This window comes from Mauremys mutica, chromosome 19 (genome assembly GCF_020497125.1).
Source record: "Mauremys mutica isolate MM-2020 ecotype Southern chromosome 19, ASM2049712v1, whole genome shotgun sequence".
Taxonomy (NCBI): domain Eukaryota; kingdom Metazoa; phylum Chordata; order Testudines; family Geoemydidae; genus Mauremys; species Mauremys mutica.
The window spans coordinates 24,564,011-24,586,142 of NC_059090.1; the positions used below are offsets into that span (position 1 = coordinate 24,564,011).

Below are 22,132 nucleotides of genomic sequence, written 5' to 3' on the forward strand. Positions count from 1 at the left end.
GGCAGAGACTGGGTGACTTTCATCATCAGTAGCTGCTGCAAAACCAAGTCCCACTGTGACCCGCACACCTCCTGCGTGTGGTGTTTCGTCCTGTCTAGTGGCACCAAGACCAGAGAGCTGAGGCATCTGCTCTACAGCCTTTGCTAACAGCCTCTCCGGAGGTCCCAGGTTCATCCTGCCCACTGACGCCCAGGGTCTGTCAATGTTACCTCCGGCTCCAGAGTTTTTGCCACCCCAAGCGGCAGGAAAAAAAAAAAAAAGAAGCCACGATTTCGATCGGCGGCAGCTCCACCGCGCCACTTTCTTCTTCGGTGGCAATTTGGCGGCAGGTCCTTCCCTCCGAGAGGGACCGAGGGACCCGCTGCCGAATTGCCACCAAAGAGCCCGACATGCCACCCCTTCCCCTTGGCCGCCCCAAGCACCTGCTTGCTGAGCGGGTGCCTGGAGCCGGCCCTGGTTATGCCGGGTCAGGGCCCAGCTGTGCTAGCGGCTGTGACAAAGGACAGAGCCCATCCTGGGTGTCAGAGGGGCCGGGCCTGGTGGGTGGAACGGGCTGGGGGCACCGTGCAGCAGTCCCCGCTGGCCCGACTGCAGACGGTGCTGGATGGGGGGATCCGTGGGTAGCATGGCAGAGGGGGCAAGTGGGGATCAGGATTTTCCCTTTGCATGGGGGTGAATGGGGAAGAGTGGGTGGAGCCAACCTGAGCAAAGGACCCGCCTCCCGGGGGGGGGGCAGCCAGGAACCAGCTAAAGTGGGGACAACACAGACATGGTCAGAGAGGAGTGGGGGTGGGTCTCCGCGGTGGAACAAGGGAGGTGGACAGGCCCAGAGGAGAGAACCCTGGACAGCGCCCGCTGCTGCAGGGAGGCAGCCAAGGAGCCGGGGCAGGCCCTGCCCCAGGCTCCCCAATGCCAGAAGGCTGCCCAGGCCGCTCAGGGCCATGGCCTCCAGGGTGCCGATGGGGAAACTGAGGCACGCAGTAGCCGGGGTGTGACTCAGCCGGGGGGGGAGGCAGTGGCAGAGCCTAGGCTAGCGGAGTCCTGCCTCCTAGCCCCGCTGCCCCCCCAGCTGGGACCAGCCCCTGCTGCCCGGCCGGGGCCCGCCGCCCCTGCGCTGTAGCTGCGCGGCGCTGCGCCCCCGTGCGCTCGCTCCATTTCCTCCGGCAGCCGGGCCGGGGGGGGGGGGGGGGAGCCTGCGCCGAACCCTCCCCGCGCAGGGGCCGGGCTTGCGCCGCTTCCTGCAGGAGCTGAGCCGTGGGAGCCGCTGGGAGCGGCCGGAGCCCCGCAGAGACCCCGGCGCCGCCCGGCCCGGCCCGGCCCGGCCCCACGCTGGCCCAGAAGGCCGCGCCCGCCTCGCCGCTGAGGATGTCCCGGAAGGGGCCGCGGACGGAGGTGTGCGCGGACTGCGGCGCCCCAGGTGAGGGCTCCGGGCCCGGCCTGCGCGCACAGGCTGCGGCGGGGGGGCGCCGCTCGCTCCCTCCCTCCCTCCGGCTGGGCAGTGGGGGGACCCCCGCCCCCGTACGGGGGGCCTGGAGCTCGTGCACTAGGGACAGGGGGTGTCAGACCCCCCCGCAACCTGCTCTCCACTGGTGCAGAGCTGGGGGGGAAGGGGGGGTCCTTGCAGGGATCCTGGAGCCCCCTTGTCTTGGCTCCGACGCAGAGCAGCCGGGGTCTCTGGGGAGGGGGCTCCCGCCGAGCGCCGCTGCCAGCGGTGCCTGCCCTGGGCGACCCCGAGCCGCAGGGGGTGGCCATGGTGGGAGCCCTCGCCCAGCCCGGGCGCCATCGCACCTGCCCTGCCCCACCCCTGCCCCTGCCCACTGGCAGCCCCACCCCACCCCTGGGTGCTCGGATACCCATGGCTCCGCTGCCCCGTGCCATCCACAGCGCTCCCTGGGGCAGGACTCGGACGCACTGCTTGTGATTCCCAAACCGAATGGTGCCCCCGAGGCCAGGAAGGCTCCCTGGCGTGGATTTGGTTCAGGGGAGCATGGCGGGGCAGAATCAGGCCGACACTGGCTCCTCGCGCTGCCCTCGGCCCGGGAGAAGGCGCGTGTCGAACAGCAGTGAGGTCATTGCACTGGAATCGGCGGGACTGTGGTGTCCGAAGGCCCCGTGCTGCGTGCCGAATGAGCGGGGCCTGCTAGAGCTGCCGTCCGTCCGTCCGTCCATCGCACTGCCAGGTGTTGGGCCGGAGCGCGGAGCATTGGGAGAGACCAGGTCTGAGCTGCCTCTAAGCCATAGCGGTGCAGGCCACAGGCCAAAGGGTCTGCCCTGCCAGTGCAGCATGGCCAGGAGCGTAGCCCCCTATGGGGATGGGGCCTTGGGGGGTCTTCCCTTCTCTAACAAGAGAGGGTCCTAGCCCCTGCGAGAGCGCCAGCTAGTGAGCCCAGGCCTGGCGTGGCCGGGAAGGGAGATCTCCTGTTAGCGGGGTACCTGGCGTGGGTGGGGTGGGACAGGGCGGAGGTGCAGAGCCCTGGAGTCTCACGCCGAGGCGGAGCGTGGCAGGGGTTCCTCACTGTGGAACTGGGAACCAGTTCCTTCAATCCATAGCCACGTGAGGAAATGAGTTATAAAATCCGGCGGGGCCGCTTCCTGCAGACGGGGGGCCGAGCGCTTCCCCGGCAGGAGGCGGGTGTCAGCGGCAGCTGTGAGCCTGGCCTCGGGGTGGTCAGGAGCTATGTGAGTGCCTGGCACACGGGCGCAGTGGCATGTGCGTTCCCAGCCCACTTAGAGCACAGCACGTCTGTTGCCCCCTCCAGTTCCCAGAGGCAGCTGCTGCCCGGGGCTCCCCACCTGGGGAGGCACCGGAAAAAGCCCAGTAAGCACCAACAGAGGCAACCCTGGGGTGCCCTCTGGCCCCTGCAGTTCAGGGGGATACTGCGGCCCTTGCTGGCTCTGGTACTTACACAGCCCTAAGGGAGCTCTCCTGGCCCCCTGGCAGGCAGGGCTCGTGCGCGTCGTACACCTGGGAACACGCTCCGTGGTGGAGCAGGACTTGAACCCCCGGCTCATCCTCACTCCATTGCCGGTGGGCTGTGCAGGAGCCCTGGCCTGTCTCCTCGGTGCTACTCGCAGCATGTGCTTGGCTAGGACGGGCCGGGGGGGGCTCTGGGGGCTCCTGAGCAGGTGCCCACTGCCAGGAGTGGTGAGGTGGGAAGAGGACACCCCCTGCTGGGAGCGTCTCCTGCTCCGGCTAGGCGCTGTCGTGGACATGCCGGTGCAGGAGGCGGTGGTGCCCAGGGCCTGCCTGGCTGTCCAGGCGCTGGTTAGCACCGTGAGTAGGCAGGGGCAGGGGAGCTCCAGCTACGGCCATGCCATGTTTCCAGCTGCTCAGGGTGGTGCCCAGGCACCAGGGACTAGCATCGTCTCCCCTGCAGCCAGAGGGAGCTGCACGCTGGCACCTGCACTGTGGCCTGGGCGGTGCCCTTCGGATGCCGGCACCGAGTGGAGATCCCAGCCGAGGTTTGGGATTGGCTGTGCCGGGCAGGCGGGCGGCTCCTGGCCTCACTCCCCCGATGGCAGCGCGCTCTGTTCCCGGCGACGCCTGCGAGCGCAGAGACACAGATGCAGCCAGTCTCGCTGCCAAGGCCGCTTGTGCCTGTGCCATCTGCGTGCCTGCGAGGTGCCCACGCTTGTCCTTCAGGCCATGGGGGAGGGGCGTGACGCTGGGCTATCGCTTCCTCCCTGTCCCCCGCCGTGGGGGAGAAGCCCGTGCGTGGGGCACAGAGGAAACCAGCCACGGGGGGGGGGATGCTTGGAGCCGGCTCCGCTCCCCCGTGCCCCTGCTTTATCCCCAGCCGGGAGGTGCCCGTGGCTGTAGGTGGCACCTGGAGCCAGAGGTAGTGAGCTCCCCAGCGCCCTGCCTGGGCACAGCCTGGGGGGCTGTTTCAGTGCTGGAAATAAGGGGGACACTGTGCCCAACCCCCATACTCTGCAGCCCGCCAGGAGAGGCCTGCGCCCTGGGCCATTGCCTGACACTGACGGGGGCCTCTGTGCCCCTTCCAGGTAGCTAAGGGACGTAGTACAGCTGCTGCTCGCCCCGGAGAGCAGGGCAGCGCTGGGGGGCTGCCGCCTGGGGGCTCCTGGCGTGGCGAGGCAGCAGAGCACAGCTGGGGCCGGTCCCTGGGCCAAGCTCCTCTCCAATGCAGCCAGGAAGGAAGCATGGGGAGGGCCTGCTCCATCCGCAGCAGCCAGGCTTCCTCTGCAGGGACGACACGGGAACTGGGTCGGGCCTGGGACCCGGAGCCAGGCTGGGGGGAGGTGCTCCTGGGAGGCTGGGCTAATGGCCCCCTCCCCCGCAGCATTCAGCTCCAGGCCCCATGGTGGGCTGGGTGTCCTGTCACCCGCTGACCCCGGCAGCCCAGGCCCCCGTCCCCATTCGACAGGTGGCAGCCCAGGCAGAGCCGTGAGTGGAACCCAGGAGTCCTGCATTGCCCTGCAGTACCCACTATGCCCCCGTTCCGGCCCCTGGGCCCCGCTGCAGGGTCTTGTCGGGAGGATCCCAAAGGGCAGGGGGCAGCAGTTGGCCTGTGTAAACTGCCCCGTCCCTGTGGGTCTGACCCTCTGGGAGGCTGTGGACTAACCCGCCCCACCCCAGACCAGGATCCCCCTTCCCCCATCACAGCCCAGAGGGAGGGCGTCTCTGCCATGGCATCCTGCTGCTTTCCTTCCCTGCTGCTGCTGTTTGGGCAGAGGGGCTGGCCAGGTTTTTGTGTAGGTCCTACAGAATGGGGCTGGGTGGCTCGTTATCCAGCGTGGCTTGACAAGGAGGTTCCCTGTGTGATCAGTGCCTGCCCCACAGCTTCTTTGCAGGGCTGTGAGGCTGGCGGGGCCTGGCTGCCTCTGGGGGTGGCTCCTCCCCACTGAGCAGGTGTGAGGCTGGCGGGGCGGGGGTGCCCCTCTCTCCCATGTGGCCATCTCCTGCGTTGGCCAGACCACGCAGCCTGAGCCTTGGCTACCTCCTTGGCTGGGTCGGTCTGAGCCTCCCCAGCCATGGGCGTGTCGGGGGCTGATCGCTGGGACCCTCTGCCAGCGGCGACCTCAAGCTGCCTCGCTCGGGTGGGCTCCTCTGGCCCCCGCGCTCATGAGCACTGCACCCCCGTGGCAGCAGGGCAGGTGGCTCTCGGGGGCAGAGACCAGACAGAGTCCGGCACAGGGGTTCCCAGCCTGGCAGAGCACCTGGCACCCGGTGCAGCCGGGCTGCTGGCCCTTCCCTGGGGCCAATCCCCAGGCCCATCCCCCTGGCCTTTCCTGTCAGGGCTCTGCCGCATTCTCCCCCGTTACCGCGTCATGGGGTCTGCAGGGGGAAGCAGCAGCCTGAGGGATCCCCTTTCCCTGGGCCCAGCTTGTCCGGGGTGGGGGGCGCTGCCGGCGGCGTGGGGGCCGTGCTGGCTGGCACAAGGGGGTTGGGGGGCTCAGTTTGTGCCTAGGGGAAGTCTGGCTCATGGGCTCCCACCTCCCCCAAGCATTTGGGAGGTGCCAGCCTGGCTGTGGGCGCTGGGGCAGCGGAGGGGGCTGGAGCCGGCACTGCTCCCCCCTCAGGTTCCTTCGTGATGAATTCACCCCCGTCCAGTGACCAGACCAAACCCGCTTCCCCCAGCGCAGCGCCAGCCGGGCTCTGGGATCCGGCGAAGGCTTTGTCCTGGGCTAGTCAGGCCTGTCACGGCCCCCCCTGCCAGCCCATTCCCAACCCCCCTCTGTGCCGGGGCTGGGGCTCAGTGCCGGGGCTGGCTCCTGGCCGGGTCGCTGGGGCAGAGCATGGGGGCTCTGGCCCAGCGCCTGAGCAAGCGGCTCCCCAGGGGCTGGTGGGCCCGCCTGGCGGTGCATGGGCCTGTGGCTGTGTCGGGAGCCTGTGGACGGCCCCTGTGGCTTGTATGTGACCGGCCCCACTCCCTGGGATTCGAGCCCAGCTGGGGGCTCTGAGACGGGGCTGCAGCTTCCCCTGTGCCCAGCCCGTGCTAGTTGCAGGTGCACCGTGGTTCTGGGCCGTAGGGCTGGGTCAGGTCGCGGCGTGCGGGGCTGCCTTGTGCAGGGCACGTGCCGACGGGACCACGCGGTGGGGGGCGTGATGGCAGCGTGGGAGCTGGACTGGGGTCTCTCCCCTGGGCCCCTGTGTTGCACTGGGGCAGCCCCTGGCTGTCCAGACGTGCTGGGGTCCGTGCGCTGCTCCGGAGAGCTCTGCTGGGACCCCAAGCGCTGCACTCGGGGCTTGGGGGGGCCATGGGAAAGCAGCCCCACCCCCCTTGCTCTGGCTCTTGCGAGGACACTGTGCCCTTGGCTTGTGACTGTCTCCTGTGCAGCAGCGCGGGGCAGACGCAGGCCTGGCTGGGGGCTGGAGCCACCCGCCCGCTGAGCAGAGCTCCAGCCAGGGCACCGTCACCTGCACGTCTCTGGCCGTGGGGGAGCCCTGGGTGCTGCCCCCTCCCCCCCAGCCTGTGGGCTGCCTAAGGCAGCTGAGCAGAGGGCAGCATCCTGCCTCCAGCTCAGTCCCTGGCTGGCTGCGTGTGCAGGGTGCTGGGCTTGCGGGAAGCCTTGACCCCCTCTCCCTCTGTCCCCCCAGCCTGGCAGAGCTGAGCTCAGACCTCCCCACCCCTTCGCTTTGCTTTGCAAACGGGTGGTTTGAACTTTGCAAGCAGCATTTGCATAATGTGTCTCTCCAGCTCCCAGCGAGCCTGGGGAGGGGGCCAGCCTGGGCCCCTTGGGAAGGGATAGAGACAGGGCTCCACCAGTGCTGGCCTGCAGACTGGAGCAGCTGGGGGTGTGTGGGAGGGGAGCCTGGGCTGGCGTGGCGGGGGGCAGCAGGTCGGCGCTGTGGCCGTGGGGCAGGGGCAGGGCTGGGGTAGGGGGGCCGTGGGGTGGGGGCAGAGCTGGGGGAGGTTCCAGCACAGGACAGCGATGGGTGTGGGGGAGGCCCCTGGCACTGAGCAGGGCACACACGGGGGCGGGGGGAGCCGTGGCTGGTGGGGGCTGGCTCCGGCTCCGGCTCCGGCTCCGGCTCCGGCTCCAGCACAAAGCTCTTGTTCTCCCAGTGACCTTTCCACAGCCGTTGTGACCCCCGGCCTGGCTCCGAGGGAGGTGGCCGCCCCACCCCCACAGTCCCTGTGTGACCTGCCCCGTCCCCTAGGGAAGCCCCCATGGGTGCAGGCCCCAGGCACCGCCCTAGCCAGGGACTCCCCTTGGCTGCCATCGCCCTTCCCAGGGGGCCGCCCCCGGGAACCTGCTCTGCTCCCTGCTGGCCATGGGGCTGCAGCGGGCTGGGGGCTCTGGGTGCTGCTGCACGCTGCTCACAGTGGCTGAGTGAGCCGGGGGCAGGGGCAGGCGCTGCTGCAGCTCAGCGAGCCGGGAGGCTGCCAGGGGCTGGGCCGGCTCAGCGGGGCCGGCCTGGCATGCGGCCGCCAGCACAGGACTGCCTGGGGGCAGCGTCAACGTCTCCTCCACTGGGTGGCAACAAATCTGGGTACGGGGGGCCCAAGGCTGGGGTACTAGGGTGTCACCACAGCGCCTGCAAGCCCCAGCTATGGGCCGGGGGCCCCATGGAGCCAGGCTCTGTGTAAACACACAAGAAAAAGGAGGGGCTGCGGGTCGGGAGTGAGGGGCACCGGCAGAGCTGAGAGGGGGGGAGCCCAGGGCTGGGCTAGCAGGGGCTGCGGGTCGGGAGTGAGGGGCACTGGCAGAGCTGGGGGTGGGGGGAGCCCAGGGCTGGGCTAGCAGGGGCTGTGGGTCAGGACTGAGGGGCACCGGCAGGGGCTGTGGGTCAGGACTGAGGGGCACCGGCAGAGCCTTTGCGTGCCCCTTAGTGGTAGAAGAGGGCCCGTCCGTGGGGCGGGGAGGGTGGATTCCTGGCCCCTCACCCTGGGGGAACTGGCTAAGTGGGGCAGTGCACAGCACCGTGGGTCGGGTGGGGCTGAGCCTGTGAGCAGTGGTTGGCTGCTCCCCCCACAAGGGTCTCCAGGGCCCTGGGGGAACAGCTGCGTGTTGGGATCCGGGCTCTGGCCTGCACCCTGCTCGCGCCCTGCCCTGCCCTGCCCCGGGGGGCGCCTGCCGAAGCTGATGCCCGGCTCTGCCGCGTGTGAGAGAGCTGGGCCGGGTGCTCCCCGCAGCCAGGCTGGGCTCCCCGTGGCCAGGGCCGGGTGCCCCTCCGAGCGGGGGCGGGGTGCCCGGCATCTCAAGCGGCCTTTTGTTCTCGGAGCCGGCGCCAGGACAAAGGGCTCCATTCCGGCTGGGCTGGGGGGAGGGGCTGGTGTTACCATGGGGGCTGTGGGGGGAGAGTGGCACAGGAAGGCCCTGGGGTGGGTGTCACGGAGTGTGGGGGAGCCAGGGCCCTGCACCCCCCTTCCTGCGATTCACCGGGACCCTCAGCCAGCCAGTGAAGCAGAAGGGTTATTAGAGGAGAGGAACACGGTCCCAAGCAGGGCTTGTAGGTACAACCAGGACCCCCAGCCAGGTCCCTCTGGGGGCAGGGAGCTTAGACCCCAGCCCTGGGTTCCTGCCTCTTCCCAGCCAGCCCACACCTGAAACCCCCCTCCCCCGCCCACTCCCTCCCCTCCCCCTTTGTCCAGTTCCCAGGCAAAGGTGTCACCTGGCCCCACCCCCCTCCTGGCTCAGGTTACAGGCTCAGGTACCCTCCCTCCCCTAAAGTCACCCCCTGCGCTCCCCTCCCCCATGCAGACAGTCCCATCAGAACTAGAGGAGGTTCCCAGCTGCGTCCCAGTGGGGCAATGGGGCTGTTCCCCTGGGAAGGGGGCAGTGGTACAGCACCACGGGGCGGGCTGCCTGCTCAGTGGCCACCACCCGCTGGGCATGAGGCCGGCCCGTTTGGCTCCCAGGCCCTGGGTTACCCTGGCTGTCCAGCCAAGGTGCTCCTGCAGCGGGGATGGTCGGGCACAGCTGAGAGCCTGGTGCTGCCTGCGCCGGGCACACGGGAATGCAGCTGCTGCTGGCACGCCCTGGCAGAGCTCTGTGGGGTGGAGCTGATCCCAGGGGATCGGGGATAGACGTGCCTAGGAGAGGGCAGAGGCTGGGCTGCTGGCCCGTTCCTCCCCATGTACTCGCTGGGGGCAGGGGCGAGGCGGGTTTCTTTGCCCACAAGAGGCTGGTACAGGGGTCTGAGCACAGGGCGGGAGCCATCCCCTCTCTCCTGTTGCTGAGAGCTCCCCCACCCGGGGCTCCCCTCACTGCTCGGTGATGCTGATGCTGCTGGGGCCCCCCGGCACCTGGCGCGGCCCTGAGGGAGCGACACGTGGGCGGGGAGCCGGGAATAGCTCTGTGCGTGGGAGGCTGCCGGGTGGGGGAGGGCGTGAAGCCGGCTGGGCTCTGAGCTGGCAGAGCTGCTCTGGGATTGGGGGTGCAGGCCCGACTGGCAGCGAGTTCAGCACCTCACTCGTCTCCCATGGCGGCACCGTGTGCGCTGAGTGGGGGGGTCCCTGGAGAGGGGGGGCCCTGAGAACGGGGCAGGGGCTCCCAGCGAGCCGCGTCTGTGCCCTGAGCCCCGGGGCGAGAGCACGTAGCTCCTGGGGGGTTAACCTGGGCAGGGGCTCGACGGGAGCGGCTGGGCGGCAGTGGGTGACTAGGCGCCAGTAGCCAAGTGGCTGGTTTGGGGGGGGCTGTGCCCTGGGGCCGCTGGGCCAGGCTGCTGGGGCTGCAGGGCTCACTGAGCGCGCACTCAGCCCCTCTGCGCCCCTGCAGCTCGGGGAGCCTGGCCGTGGGGCTGCTCTCTGCCCTGCACCGCACGCCCCCCAAGCCATGGAGCCCCGGCAGGATCGCTCTTCCAGGGAGGTCCCCGTCTCTGTGGAAGTAACGCTGGAAACCTGAGGCCTGTCTGAGCCAGTGGGGAGCCCCAGCCGGGTGCTGCCTGGGGCTGGCGCCTTCTGCTTGGCTTGGCCATGGGTGGGCACCTGCGCTTGGGGGGCGCGTCCCCGCCGGCCCGGGGCGTGGGTGCTGCGCCTGCTGGTGGGTGCGCAGGGACTGCAGAACGCAAACCAGGCTGACGGCCCCTGCAGACCCACGCTGCTCCCTGCCTGGGGTGTGCCTGCCCTGCCCCCCGGCCGGCCGGCTCCACTGGGCCCAGAACAGTCCCTGCTCCCAGGCGGCCCCAGGCCTGGGGCCAGGTTGCTAGGGGAAACCTTAGGGTTTCCCTAGCTACCGGCTGAGCCCCTTAGCTGTAGCTAGGGAAACCTTAGCAACCGTCCCCAGGGCAGCCGATGGGGGGAACAGCCAGACGGGCCCTGGGAAGCTCTGGGCAGGGGCAGGTTACTGACCCCCCCGGCTAGCAGGGGGGGAGGGGAGGGGAGGGGGAGAGCAGAGCAGCGTGAGGGAGACGGTGCCCGGGTCTGTCCGGGCTCCGCACCTGGGGGAGGGGCGTCGGTGCCTGGTCTGTCTGCTGCAGCCCCGTGGGGGCCCCCTGCCCATTCGCTGCACTTGTGCCCACCCCAGAGTGAAACGCCCCAAGCAGCTGCCCCCGGGCCTGCTCCAGCTCCAGGGGTCGCGGCTCGGGGCTGCTGGCCACCCACCCTGGTGCCCGCTGTGCCTGGTGCCAGCCGAGGGGGCAGCACCTTCCGCCTGTCCCTCGGTGCTTCACAAAGCCTAATTAAACCTCACACTGAGACGGGACTTGTCCCTGGTCACACAGCGAGTCAGTGTGAGAGCCGGGATAGAACCCAGGAGTCCTGGCTCCCATCTCCCCGCTCTAACCACTGGACTCCACTCCTCCCCAGAGCCGGGATAGAACCCAGGAGTCCTGGCTCCCATCTCCCCGCTCTAACCACTGGACTCCACTCCCCCCCAGAGCCGGGATAGAACCCAGGAGTCCTGGCTCCCAGCCCCCCGCTCTAACCACTGGACTCCACTCCCCCCCAGAGCCGGGATAGAACCCAGGAGTCCTGGCTCCCAGCCCCCCGCTCTAACCACTGGACTCCACTCCCCCCCAGAGCCGGGATAGAACCCAGGAGTCCTGGCTCCCAGCCCCCCGCTCTAACCACTGGACTCCACTCCCCCCCAGAGCCGGGATAGAACCCAGGAGTCCTGGCTCCCATCTCCCCGCTCTAACCACTGGACTCCACTCCCCCCCAGAGCCGGGATAGAACCCAGGAGTCCTGGCTCCCAGCCCCCCGCTCTAACGAACCAGCTGGTCTGGGGTGCTCCAGGCCTTTGTGTCCGAGTGCCCAGCTGGCATTTGCCCAGTGCCCGCCCCGGGTCCCCTCCTGCCAGGCTCTGCCCTGGCCTGCCCCAGCCGCCAAGCCCTTGGCAGGTGTCCCTGGTGGGGGCCGTGGTAGCGGCGAGTGGGGCGTCTAATCCATCTCCTGCCCCTGCAGACCCGGGCTGGGCCTCTATTAACCGCGGCGTCCTGATCTGCGACGAGTGCTGCAGCGTCCACCGCAGCCTGGGCCGGCACATCTCCATCGTCAAGCACCTGCGCCACAGCCCCTGGCCCTCCCCGCTGCTGCAGGTGGGTGGGGGCAGCGCCCGGGGGGCAGCCTGAGCCCCGTGTGCGGGGGAGGGGCGCTGGGGGTCAGCAGGGGTCTCTGTGCAGCTCCCCCTCCCCCGGCACTGCCCGTGGGCGCTGCCCGGTGTAGCGTCTCCGGGAGCGACGGGTTGGGATTGTTCCATGTTACGTGAGCCTGCGCCATCCCCTGTGCCATCCCCGCCCCCCCTTCACGCTGCTGGCGGTTTGTTCAAATTATTTGTATTGTGTGGATTTGTAGTGCTGATAAAGTGGGTGCCTTTCCCCCTTCCTCACCCGGGCTAGTGCCCCTCACTCCCGACCCGCAGCCCCCATTAGCCCAGCTCTGGTGCCCCTCACTCCCGACCCGCAGCCCCTGCTAGCCCGGCCCTAGTGCCCCTCACTCCGGACCCGCAGCCCCTGCTAGCCCGGCCCCAGTGCCCCTCACTCCCGACCCGCAGCCCCCTGCTAGCCCGGCCCTGGTGCCTCTCACTCCCGACCCGCAGCCCCCTGCTAGCCCGGCCCTAGTGCCTCTCACTCCCGACCCGCAGCCCCTGCTAGCCCGGCCCTAGTGCCCCTCACTCCGGACCCGCAGCCCCTGCTAGCCCGGCCCTAGTGCCCCTCACTCCGGACCCGCAGCCCCTGCTAGCCCGGCCCTAGTGCCCCTCACTCCGGACCCGCAGCCCCTGCTAGCCCAGCTCTGGTGCCCCTCACTCCCGACCCGCAGCCCCTGCTAGCCCGGCCCTAGTGCCCCTCACTCCCGACCCGCAGCCCCCATTAGCCCAGCTCTGGTGCCTCTCACTCCCGACCCGCAGCCCCTGCTAGCCCAGCTCTGGTGCCCCTCACTCCCGACCCGCAGCCCCTGCTAGCCCAGCCCTGGGTCTGCAGTGGGAGAGCTGAGGTTTGGCTGCCCAGCTCTGTGGGTCAGTGAGATGGTGGCAGAAGCTGCCCTGAGCCAGCACGTCTCTCTCCCCAGATGGTGCACACTCTGGCCAGCAATGGTGCCAACTCCATCTGGGAGCACTCGCTGCTGGACCCGGCGCAGGTGCAGAGCGGGCGGCGCAAGGCCAATCCTCAGGACAAAGTGCAGTAAGTGTCCCCCCGGGCGGGCGAGGGGATAGCCCGGCGCAGTCTCACCCTCTCCCCTCTCTCCCCAGCCCCACCAAGTCCGAGTTCATCCGTGCCAAGTACCAGATGCTGGCCTTCGTGCACAAGCTGCCCTGCCGCGACGACGATGGTGTCACCGCCAAGGACCTCAGCAAGGTTGGGGCCCGAGCAGCAGGCGTGGCACTGGGGGTGCTGAGCCCAGGGCTGGATCCCAGAGGGGAACGCCCGGCTGTGGTGGGAGCATGTCCATCCCTCTCCAGCCCGCCACGCTGGGCACTGTTGGGGGCAGGGGGTCCTTGGTGCCCTAGCGGGCGCTGGGATGGGACTGGCACTGGAGACTCGTGCGTTTGGCACCAGTGGGCCCAGGTTCGAGTCATGCAGCGTTATGAGGGCGCCTGGGGCTCCCTTCTCTGTGCATGTGAGTTGCCCCCAGTGAGTCCGTCCCAGGGCAGCTGCTGCTGTGAACAGACCCCAAGCCCTGCTGGGCCCTGGGCTGGGGCAGACTGTCAGCCGGCTGGGTCATGCCAGGTTTTCTCCCCACCCCGGCTCAGCATGGAGCAGCCTGGATCCCCAGTGCCATGCGCTGCCTGGCCCTGCCCCTCCCAGCGAGGCAGCTGCTCTTCCAGGCCCTGAGACCCTCCCCTCGCCCAGCCCCTCTCACGGCTGGTGCCGCTGGCCCAAGCCAGCCCAAGGGCTCTGTGACGGGTTGGTTCACAGAACCCCCCCTTGGGAGCTGCCACCTGATGTGCTGAGACTACCCCTGAGCCCATTTTCCCTGGCAGCCTGGGACGTCAGAACCCTGCCTTGTTGAGCCAGGCACGCCAGCCTGCTGCAACCCAGACCCAGGTCTGAACCATGTCCCCCACAAGCTGCAGGCTTAACTGAAAACAGCTTACGAAGGCTCCTGTCTCCAGCACCCGGATACCCAGCTCCCAATGGATCCAAACCCCAAATAAATCCGTTTTACCCTGTATAAACTTCATACAGGATAAATCATAAATTGTTCGCCCGCTGTAACGCCGACAGAGAGAGATGCACAGCTGTTTGCCCACGCCCCGGGTGTTAATACAAACTCTGGGTTAATTAATAAGTAAAAAGTGATTTTATTCAATACAAAAAGTAGGATTGAAGTGGTTCCAAGTAGTAACAGACAGAACAAAGTGAATTACCAAGCAAAATAAAATCAAACCCGCCAGTCTAAGCCTAATACAGTAAGGAACTGAATACAGATAAAATCTCGCCCTCAGAGATGTTCCAATAAACTTCTATCACAGCCTGGACGCCTTCCTAGTCTGGGCCCAATCCTTCCCCCGGTGCAGCCCTTGTTCCAGCTCAGGTGGTAGCTCGGGGATGTCTCATGACGGCAGCCCCCTTTGTTCTGTTCCACCCCCTTATATAGCGTTGGCACAAGGCGGGAATCCTCTGTTCCTCTTTGGGTCCCGTCCTCCCCTCCGTCCTGCTCAATGGAAAATCACCAGGTTAAAGATGGATTCCAGCTCATGTGACATGATCACATGTCCTGTGAGACCCCCCCAAGCCTTCACTCCTCCCAGCCGGACTCACAGGAAGGCCAGCGAGCAAACAGAGCCACCCACAGTCAATGGTCCTGGTTCATGGGAGCCATCAAGATTCCAAACCGCCATTAATGGGCCCCACTTTCCGTAATTACAACAGGCCCTCAGAGTTATGTTTCCTATTTCTAGTTTCAGATACAAGAGTGACACATACACACGAATAGGACGACCACACTCCGTAGATTATAAGCTTTGTAACGATCCCTTACAAGAGACCTGGTGCATGGAGCATGTTCCAGTTACATGATATTCACACTCATTAGCATATTTTCATAAAATCACATCGAGCGCAGCGCCACAGGCACCTCTCCGGGCCAGGCGGGCGGTGGGGGCCGTGCCCGGGGGCAGCGGCAGGTTCCCAGGAGGCCGGCGGGATGGGAGGGCGGCAGGTTCTGCTGGGCCGGGCAGCTGACGCTCTGCTGTCTCCTCTAGCAACTGCACTCCAGCGTGCGGACGGGGAGCCTGGAGACCTGCCTGCGCCTGCTCTCGCTGGGCGCCCAGCCCAGCTTCTTCCACCCGGTGAGGCCTGCCCGGGCGCCTCTGCCTGCGGCGGGGAGGGGACGGGGCTCGGGGCTCGGGGCCCCGCTGGCTCAGCAGGGCAGCACAGGTGTCGCTGGGGAGGCTGCGGTGATGCCAAGTCTCCGTTCCTGTGCTGGCTTTAGGTGGCTGGAGCAGCAGCCTGGGCACCAGGGGGCAGCAGCCTGGCACGGAGCCGGGGTTCCCGGTTCACTGCTGCAGCAGGGGGCGCCCCCTCTCAGCCCCAGAGCAGGCCAGTCCCTAGTCCGGCGCCACACTGCCCCCTAGTGCCCAGCACCATGACTGCTCCAAGAGGGGCAGAGACCAGTGACCGTGCAGGAGCTGGGGAAGGCTCCCTAGAAAGAGACCGGCCAGTGAGGGGGACCTCAGAGCCAGGCACCCTATGGTGTCCATTTTCACTGGCAATGGGTCAGCTCACTCCCGACTCGCAGCCCCGCTAGCCCAGCAGCCCCGCTAGCCCGGCCCTGGGGCCCCTCACTCCCGACTCGCAGCCCCACTAGCCCAGCAACCCCGCTAGCCCGGCCCTGGGGCCCCTCACTCCCGACCCGCAGCCCCCCGCTAGCCCGGCCCTGGGGCCCCTCACTCCCGACCCGCAGCCCCCGCTAGCCCGGCCCTTGGGCCCCTCACTCCTGACCCACAGCCCCCACTAGCCCGGCCCTGGTGCCCTTCTAGTGGTTTGGTGCTACATGCCCGTTGCCCTTGTCTGACTGCCTAGGAGAAGGGCACCACCCCACTGCACGTTGCTGCCAAGGCTGGACAGATCCTGCAGGCTGAGCTGCTGGTGGTGTACGGTGCCGACCCTGGGGCGCCCGATGTGAACGGCAGGACCCCCATCGACTACGCCCGGTGAGTGTTGGGGCTGCCCGGTAGCAGGACCCCGGCTGGCCTGGAGAGGCCTCGCGCGGACCCTGCCCAGTGACTGCAGCGGCCCACGGGCAGCGCAGAGGCGTCCGAGTGGGTTGCGGGGGCCTGGAGCCTCTGCCGGCCACGTGCGAAGCAGCTGTGCCAGTGCCCCAGCGGGCGACCTGCGGGCGCTTGGCTGCCCTGCTCCTGGTCCGACCTCTGCCCTCCCCCCGCAGGCAGGCGGCCCAGCACGAGCTCGGGGACCGGCTGGTGGAGTGTCAGTACGAGCTGACGGACCGGCTGGCCTTCTACCTGTGCGGCCGCAAGCCGGGTGAGTGCAGGGCTCGGGGGGGCCGGGGAGGGCAGGGAGCTGGGGGGAGGGGCCGGGCCCCGGGGAGGGCAGGGAGCTGGGGGGGAGGGGCTGTGCCCAGGGGAGGGATGGGGGAGGGGAGGGGAGGAGCTGCACCCTGGGAGGGATGTGAGTGGGGAGGGGCCGCGCCTCAGGGAGGGTTATGAGGGGGGGAGGGGCCGTGCCCCAGGGAGGGATATGAGTGGGGAGGGGAGGGGCCGTGCCCCGGGAGGGATGTGGGGGGGAGGGGCCGTGCCCCAGGGAGGGATGTGGGGGGGAGGGGAGGGGCTGCGCCCCGGGAGGGATGTGGGGGGGAGGGGCCGTGCCCCGGGAGGGATATGAGGGGGGGAGGGCAGGGAGCTGTGGGGAGGGGCCGCGTCCCAGGGAGGGATGTGAGCGGGAGGGGAGGGGCTGTGCCCTGGGGAGGGCAGGGAGCTATGGGGGAGGGGCCGTGCCATGGGGGGGTATGTGTGCGGGGAGGGGAGGGGCCTCTGGTTGATGCCCTGCTGGGCGTGGCCCAGAGCCGCGGCTGTAAAGGGTCGGTGACGCGGCCCAGCAGCCTCCAGGGCCCTGTGGGGCGCAGTTGTGGGTGTTCTGGGTGGGGGCTCATGGCCGCACCCACGGCAGCTCCCGGTTCCCCCTCCCCCGCCCTCGTGCCAGGGTGGGGCTCCGGGCAGCGCCCAGCTAACCGTCGACGCCGTTGTTTCGCACAGACCACAAGAACGGGCACTACATCATCCCGCAGATGGCAGACAGGTGAGCCCCCCCCCGCCCCGCCCCGCTCTGCAGCTGGGAGCCCCCGTGTGAGGGAGGGAATGCTGCCACCCTGTGGGCACTGCCAGAATTGCCTCTTGCTCCCACTGAGCCGCGCAGCGGGTGGGGAGGGGGCAGCAGTGTGGGTCTCCCCTTCCCCACTAGCTGGCACCTTCCGTGCACACTGGGCCGCGTCAATGGCCTGGGACTGGCCCCTGTGCGCCCTGCTCTGGAGAAGGGACACTCGGTCTCCAGGGTCCCCCAGGCCTTGGCCCCACTGGGGTCCTGCCAAGGGGCAGTGCCAGCACCCCCCTGCCCCCGGAGCGACCCAGACCCTGTGCACAGGGGGCCCAGCAGCACCGGGCCCCTCACCCCCTATCAGGGGCAGGCTGGTGCAGGACGGTGGCAGGGACGGTTTGGCTGCCCCGTGGACTGGAGCTGGAGCCTCCTCGCAGGGAGATAGAGGGCCCAGGGCCTCTTGGCAGGGCTGCAGCTGGGGCAGGCGCTGGACTGGCCTGCAGGGAGCGCTGGAGGAGAAAGGGGCCCCTGTGGGCCCCCCATACCCAATGCCCCCTTTTCTGGTTCCTGTGGCCAGTGCCACGCCTGCCACTCCGCTCCCCTGGGTGTGTCTCTGGAGTGGTCCCTGGCATGGGCGCTGCCCATGGGGCAGAGTGGTGGCTGGATGCCCATGTGTCGGCCTGTGAGAGCGCTGCATGGGGGCTGTGGGGCAGGGCAGGCGTGGCTGGTGTGGGCGTAGTTATGACAATTGTGGGCGTGGCTATGGCTGACATGGGCAAAGCAATGGCCATGTTGGTTGTGGGCATGGATGTGGGATGCTGCGCTGTGGGGGGATGGGGCTTTGGGGAGCCATGACAGTTGTGGGCGTGAATATGGGCATGGTCATGGCCATTGTGGGCATGGTTGTGGTGGCTATGACGGTTGTGGGCGTGGGTGTGGGTGTGGCAATGGCAGTTGTGGGTGTGGCAATGGCAGTTGTGGGCGTGGCTGCGGCCATGGCAATAGCAGTTGTGGGCGTGGCAATGGCAGTTGTGGGCGTGGCTGCGGCCATGGCAATGGCAGTTGTGGGCGTGGCAATGACAGTTGTGGGCGCGGCGACTGGTAGTTGTGGGCGTGGCTGCGGCCATGGCAATGGCAGTTGTGGGCGTGGCTGCGGCCATGGCAATGGCAGTTGTGGGCGTGGCAGTGGCAGTTGTGGGGGTGGCTGTGGGCGTGGCAGTGGCAGTTGTGGGCGTGGCTGTGGGCGTGGCAATGGCAGTTGTGGGCGTGGCGACTGGTAGTTGTGGGCGTGGCAGTTGTGGGCGTGGCTGTGGGCGTGGCAGTTGTGGGCGTGGCATGCCACTCCTGCGTTTAACGCCCTCCTTTGTCCTGTTCTCCCCTCGCTGCCTTCTCCGGAGTGCAGGGCGCGCCCAAAGGGCACGGCGCAGAGGTATTGTCCCCTCCGCTCTGGTCTGTACCGTCTGGGTGCAACGCTCCGCTGGCACCCGCGGGGCTGCCCCTGCCGCTGGCTCTTGGCCTTAACGTGCCGCCAGCTGGTTCAGTCTGTCTAGTGGCAGGAAGGGGTTGATAGAGGTGGGAAGCAGGGGGCATGGTGTGGCCTCCTCACCCACCCACCCACAGCCCTGCCGGTGCCCCTCACTCCCGACCTGCAGCCCCCTGTTAGCCCAGCCCTGGGACCCCCCACCCACCCACAGCCCTGCCGGTGCCCCTCACTCCCGACCTGCAGCCCCCTGTTAGCCCAGCCCTGGGACCCCCCACCCACCCACAGCCCTGCCGGTGCCCCTCACTCCCGACCTGCAGCCCCTTGTTAGCCCAGCCCTGGGACCCCCCACCCACCCACAGCCCTGCCGGTGCCCCTCACTCCCGACCTGCAGCCCCCTGTTAGCCCAGCCCTGGGACCCCCCACCCACCCACAGCCCTGCCGGTGCCCCTCACTCCCGACCTGCAGCCCCCTGTTAGCCCAGCCCTGGGACCCCCCACCCACCCACAGCCCTGCCGGTGCCCCTCACTCCCGACCTGCAGCCCCCTGTTAGCCCAGCCCTGGGACCCCCCACCCACTCACAGCCCTGCCGGTGCCCCTCACTCCCGACCTGCAGCCCCCTGTTAGCCCAGCCCTGGGACCCCCACCCACCCACCCACAGCCCTGCCGGTGCCCCTCACTCCCGACCTGCAGCCCCCTGTTAGCCCAGCCCTGGGACCCCCCACCCACTCACAGCCCTGCCGGTGCCCCTCACTCCCGACCTGCAGCCCCCTGTTAGCCCAGCCCTGGGACCCCCCACCCACTCACAGCCCTGCCGGTGCCCCTCACTCCCGACCTGCAGCCCCCTGTTAGCCCAGCCCTGGGACCCCCCACCCACCCACAGCCCTGCCGGTGCCCCTCACACCCGACCTGCAGCCCCCTGTTAGCCCAGCCCTGGGACCTCCACCCACCCACCCACAGTGCTGCTGGTGCCCCTCACTCCCGACCTGCAGCCCCCTGTTAGCCCAGCCCTGGGACCTCCACCCACCCACCCACAGTGCTGCTGGTGCCCCTCACTCCCGACCTGCAGCCCCCTGCCATTCCTTTCCTGACCCACGTTGCCCTGCCAGTGCCCCAGGTCTAGCTGCTCACCGCCGCGGTGCCTGGTGGGTAAGTCGTGTCGAGGGGAGCCGAATGCCGTCTGTGGCCATGCGGCTCGCCCCATTGCCCGAGGGCTTGTGGGCGCCCCGGGGGGCTGGCTGGGGGGGGTGTGGGCCAGCAGTGACCCCTCTTGCTTTGTCTCCCGCCCGCCCCGGCGTGTGCAGCCTGGACCTGTCTGAGCTGGCGAAAGTGGCGAAGAAGAAGTTACAGGCGGTAAGTGGGGCTGGGGGCTGGGCCCCGCTGCGGGGGGGGGACCCTGGCCTGCAGCAGCAGCCCTGGGACGGGGCTGATCCCAGCCCTTGGGAACCCCCCACCCCATGGGGCCCGGGTGCTAAGGGAGCTGGAGCTTGGCATGGGCAGGACCAGGCCGAGGGGCTGCTCCGTCCCCGTCCCCTCCCACCTTGCCCTGCCCCCCGTGACCCGCTCATCTCTGCTTCCAGCTCAGCAACCGCCTCTTCGAGGAGCTGGCCATGGATGTGTACGACGAGGTGGACCGCAGGGAGAACGACGCTGGTGCGTGGGGGGGCGGGCGATGCCAGGCCGGGGGTGGCGCTGGTGTGGACGATGCCAGGGCGGGGGTGGGGCGATGCTGGGAAGGGGGGTGGAATGATGCTGCTGCTGCGCTGTGCGGGGATGGGGCTTTGGGGAGCCAGGGATGGGTTTGGCCCAGGCTCTGTGCCCAGCTGGGAGCCCCATAGGCTGCAGCCTGGGCCGCCCTGTGTGGGGCTGCTCCTACGGGTGCTGGGGTGCCTGCTCCCTATGGAAGCCAGCAGCAGGGAGTGCCCAGACCCCTCATCCCGCCACGCCCAGCCCGGCTCAGGTCTGGCCGTGAGCCCCAGCCCTGTCACTCCCGTCTCATGGGCAGGGCCTTGCTGTGCCTTGGCTGGCTGGCGCGGGGGCGTGCGGCTCTGGGCTCTCTCTGCCCTGCCCTGGGCACTGGAGGGGCGTGTGGAGGAAGCTCTCGCTCGCTGGGCTCTGTGTGGTGCAGGGCAGAGGGGAGCTGAGGTGCCCACCAGGATGGGTCTATCCCCAGGTGCCTCCGTAGCAGACCCCAGGCTCAGTTCACCAGAACACGCCAGCCCGGCCCTGCCTGGCACAGCATGGCTGGCTGGCAGGTTCCTCGGCTCTGCCCGGCCGTCGGGCAGCCGGGGATCCCTTGGTGTCCGGGTAGCAGGATCCCAGTGCCTGGGGCATAGCCCAGCTGGGTCTGGCCCGGAAGGCTGCCAGCGCGGCCCCAGGATGTGCCCAGCCAGGCCTGGTGCAGTCCCCGCTGGCCTGGGCCCAGGGTTCTGGGCTGCCGGGGTCGCTCGGCTGGGGGTGCTTCGGGGGAGGCTCCAGCTGTGATGTAGCTGCAGATGCTGCTGCCCTGAGCGTGGGGGTCGCGGTGCAGGGGCCCTGCCAGAGCGGCCTGCACAGGTGGTGCCAGCAGGCCCCAGAGACCATCCGCCCCTCCCCGGCACGGCGTGCACTGGTGGGGGCAGAGGTGCTGGGCCTGGCGAAATGCCTCCGTCAGGGCCAAGTGTCCCCAGGGATCCCTGCCCCCGCGGCCCCCGGCCCTGCCCACTGGCCGGCCCTGCGTGTGAGCAGCGCTGGCCGGGGCGCTGTGGCAGGAGTCGGGCCCGGGAACTCTCCGGGGGATGGGGCAGGCAGGGTGCCCATGAGCCAGCCGGGGTGGCTGCTGCGCCGCCCTGGGCCAGCCCTTCCCCGGCGCGGGGCGGGGAGGCGGCGCTGCTGGGGCCTGCCTGGGGATGTGGCTCAGACACTCAGAGCAGCTGGCTCCCTCCGCCCCTCCCTCGGCTGGGCCCTGGGCCCGCCCTCCTCATTCCTTGGCAGCCGCTGGCTCCTTCCTTCCAGCGGGCCGGGGCTGGGCAGGGCAGCGCTCGAGGTGGGTCTGGGGGTTCCCACGCAGGGAGCGACTGGCTGCACCCCAGCTGGCAGGGCCCTGGGAGCAGCCGCAGGGGTGGGCGGGTGGGGGGTGGCGGGGGCCATTGCTCCCTCCCCTCTGGGCTCGGGCTTGTGGCTGGGGCTCCAGCCTGGCCCTGTCGGCTGCTCTCTCCAGGGCTGAGCTGCCGTTTGCCCGGGCGGAGGCTGCTGGCACCCGCTTGGCGGGACTGCCCTGCCCTGGCTGCTGCTGCCTGCCCAGGGCGTCAGGGCCGGCTGCCAGGGGGCTGGGCCTCACCCCCCCTGCCCCCGCTGTCCAGGCCTGTTCCCCACAGCAGGGGGGATGGGGGTGGCCAGCGAGTGAGGCAGAGTCCCTGGTGCCAGCGTGTGGGGCGACGGGATCACCAGAGCTGCTGGCGCCTGGGACACGAGTGAAATCTCCCCGTAACCCAGCCTGGCCTCGCTGCCCGGGGGCCATGCTCTGGGCTTGGCATTGTCCAGATGGTGCTGCCACATGGCTGCATGGCTCGTGCCAGACTGGAGCCATGCCCAGGCGAACGGGAGTGCCGGCTCCTCCCTCTGCCCTGCCAGCCCTGCCCGCTGGCCGGGGCGGGTGCTGCTCTCACTGGGCCCTGCCAGCAGCCTGTGCTCTGGGGCTCCTTCCCGGCCATGGGGCAAGTCCCAGCCCAGCTCTCAGAGGCTCTGCAGGCAGAGCGGGGAGCCCAGCTCTGGGCAGGTTGGCTGCCTGGCACCGGGCCTTGCATTTCCCTGTGCTGGGGGCTCCTAGCTGGCAGGAGGGGGTGGGGGGCACCTGAGCCTACCCAGGGGGGTGCGTGGCAGCAGACTGGCTGCTGGATGTGCCAGCTCTGGGGGTGCCGGGAGAGATAGTGAGGTTGCCAGGACTCCTGGGTTCAAACCCTGCTCTGTCCCTGGCTCGCTGCCTGGGCTGGTCCAGACCTTCTCTGGGCCTCAGTTTCCCCCCAGTGCTGCTCCCGTGGGGCTGGGGCCTTTTC

At 69.0% G+C, this 22,132-nt stretch overlaps 1 protein-coding gene across 5 annotated transcripts in view; it reads left to right on the plus strand.

The window, feature by feature from the left end:
- GIT1 (GIT ArfGAP 1) overlaps positions 1 to 22,132 on the plus strand; it is a 30,929-nt gene that overhangs the window by 1,430 nt on the left and 7,367 nt on the right. The window contains exons 1-11 of one of the 5 annotated variants that reach the window (XM_044993459.1): positions 1,246 to 1,417; positions 11,310 to 11,443; positions 12,414 to 12,526; positions 12,595 to 12,700; positions 14,551 to 14,637; positions 15,371 to 15,501; positions 15,735 to 15,829; positions 16,561 to 16,603; positions 18,021 to 18,047; positions 19,403 to 19,451; positions 19,679 to 19,751. In XM_044993459.1, coding sequence (XP_044849394.1) covers positions 1,366 to 1,417; positions 11,310 to 11,443; positions 12,414 to 12,526; positions 12,595 to 12,700; positions 14,551 to 14,637; positions 15,371 to 15,501; positions 15,735 to 15,829; positions 16,561 to 16,603; positions 18,021 to 18,047; positions 19,403 to 19,451; positions 19,679 to 19,751 — 910 coding nt within the window. In that variant the 5' untranslated portion in view covers positions 1,246 to 1,365. Of the gene's footprint in view, positions 1 to 1,245; positions 1,418 to 8,232; positions 8,417 to 11,309; positions 11,444 to 12,413; positions 12,527 to 12,594; positions 12,701 to 14,550; positions 14,638 to 15,370; positions 15,502 to 15,734; positions 15,830 to 16,560; positions 16,604 to 18,020; positions 18,048 to 19,402; positions 19,452 to 19,678; positions 19,752 to 22,132 lie in introns of those variants that run through there. The other 4 variants (XM_044993457.1, XM_044993461.1, XM_044993462.1 and 1 more) reach the window with 4 other exon arrangements.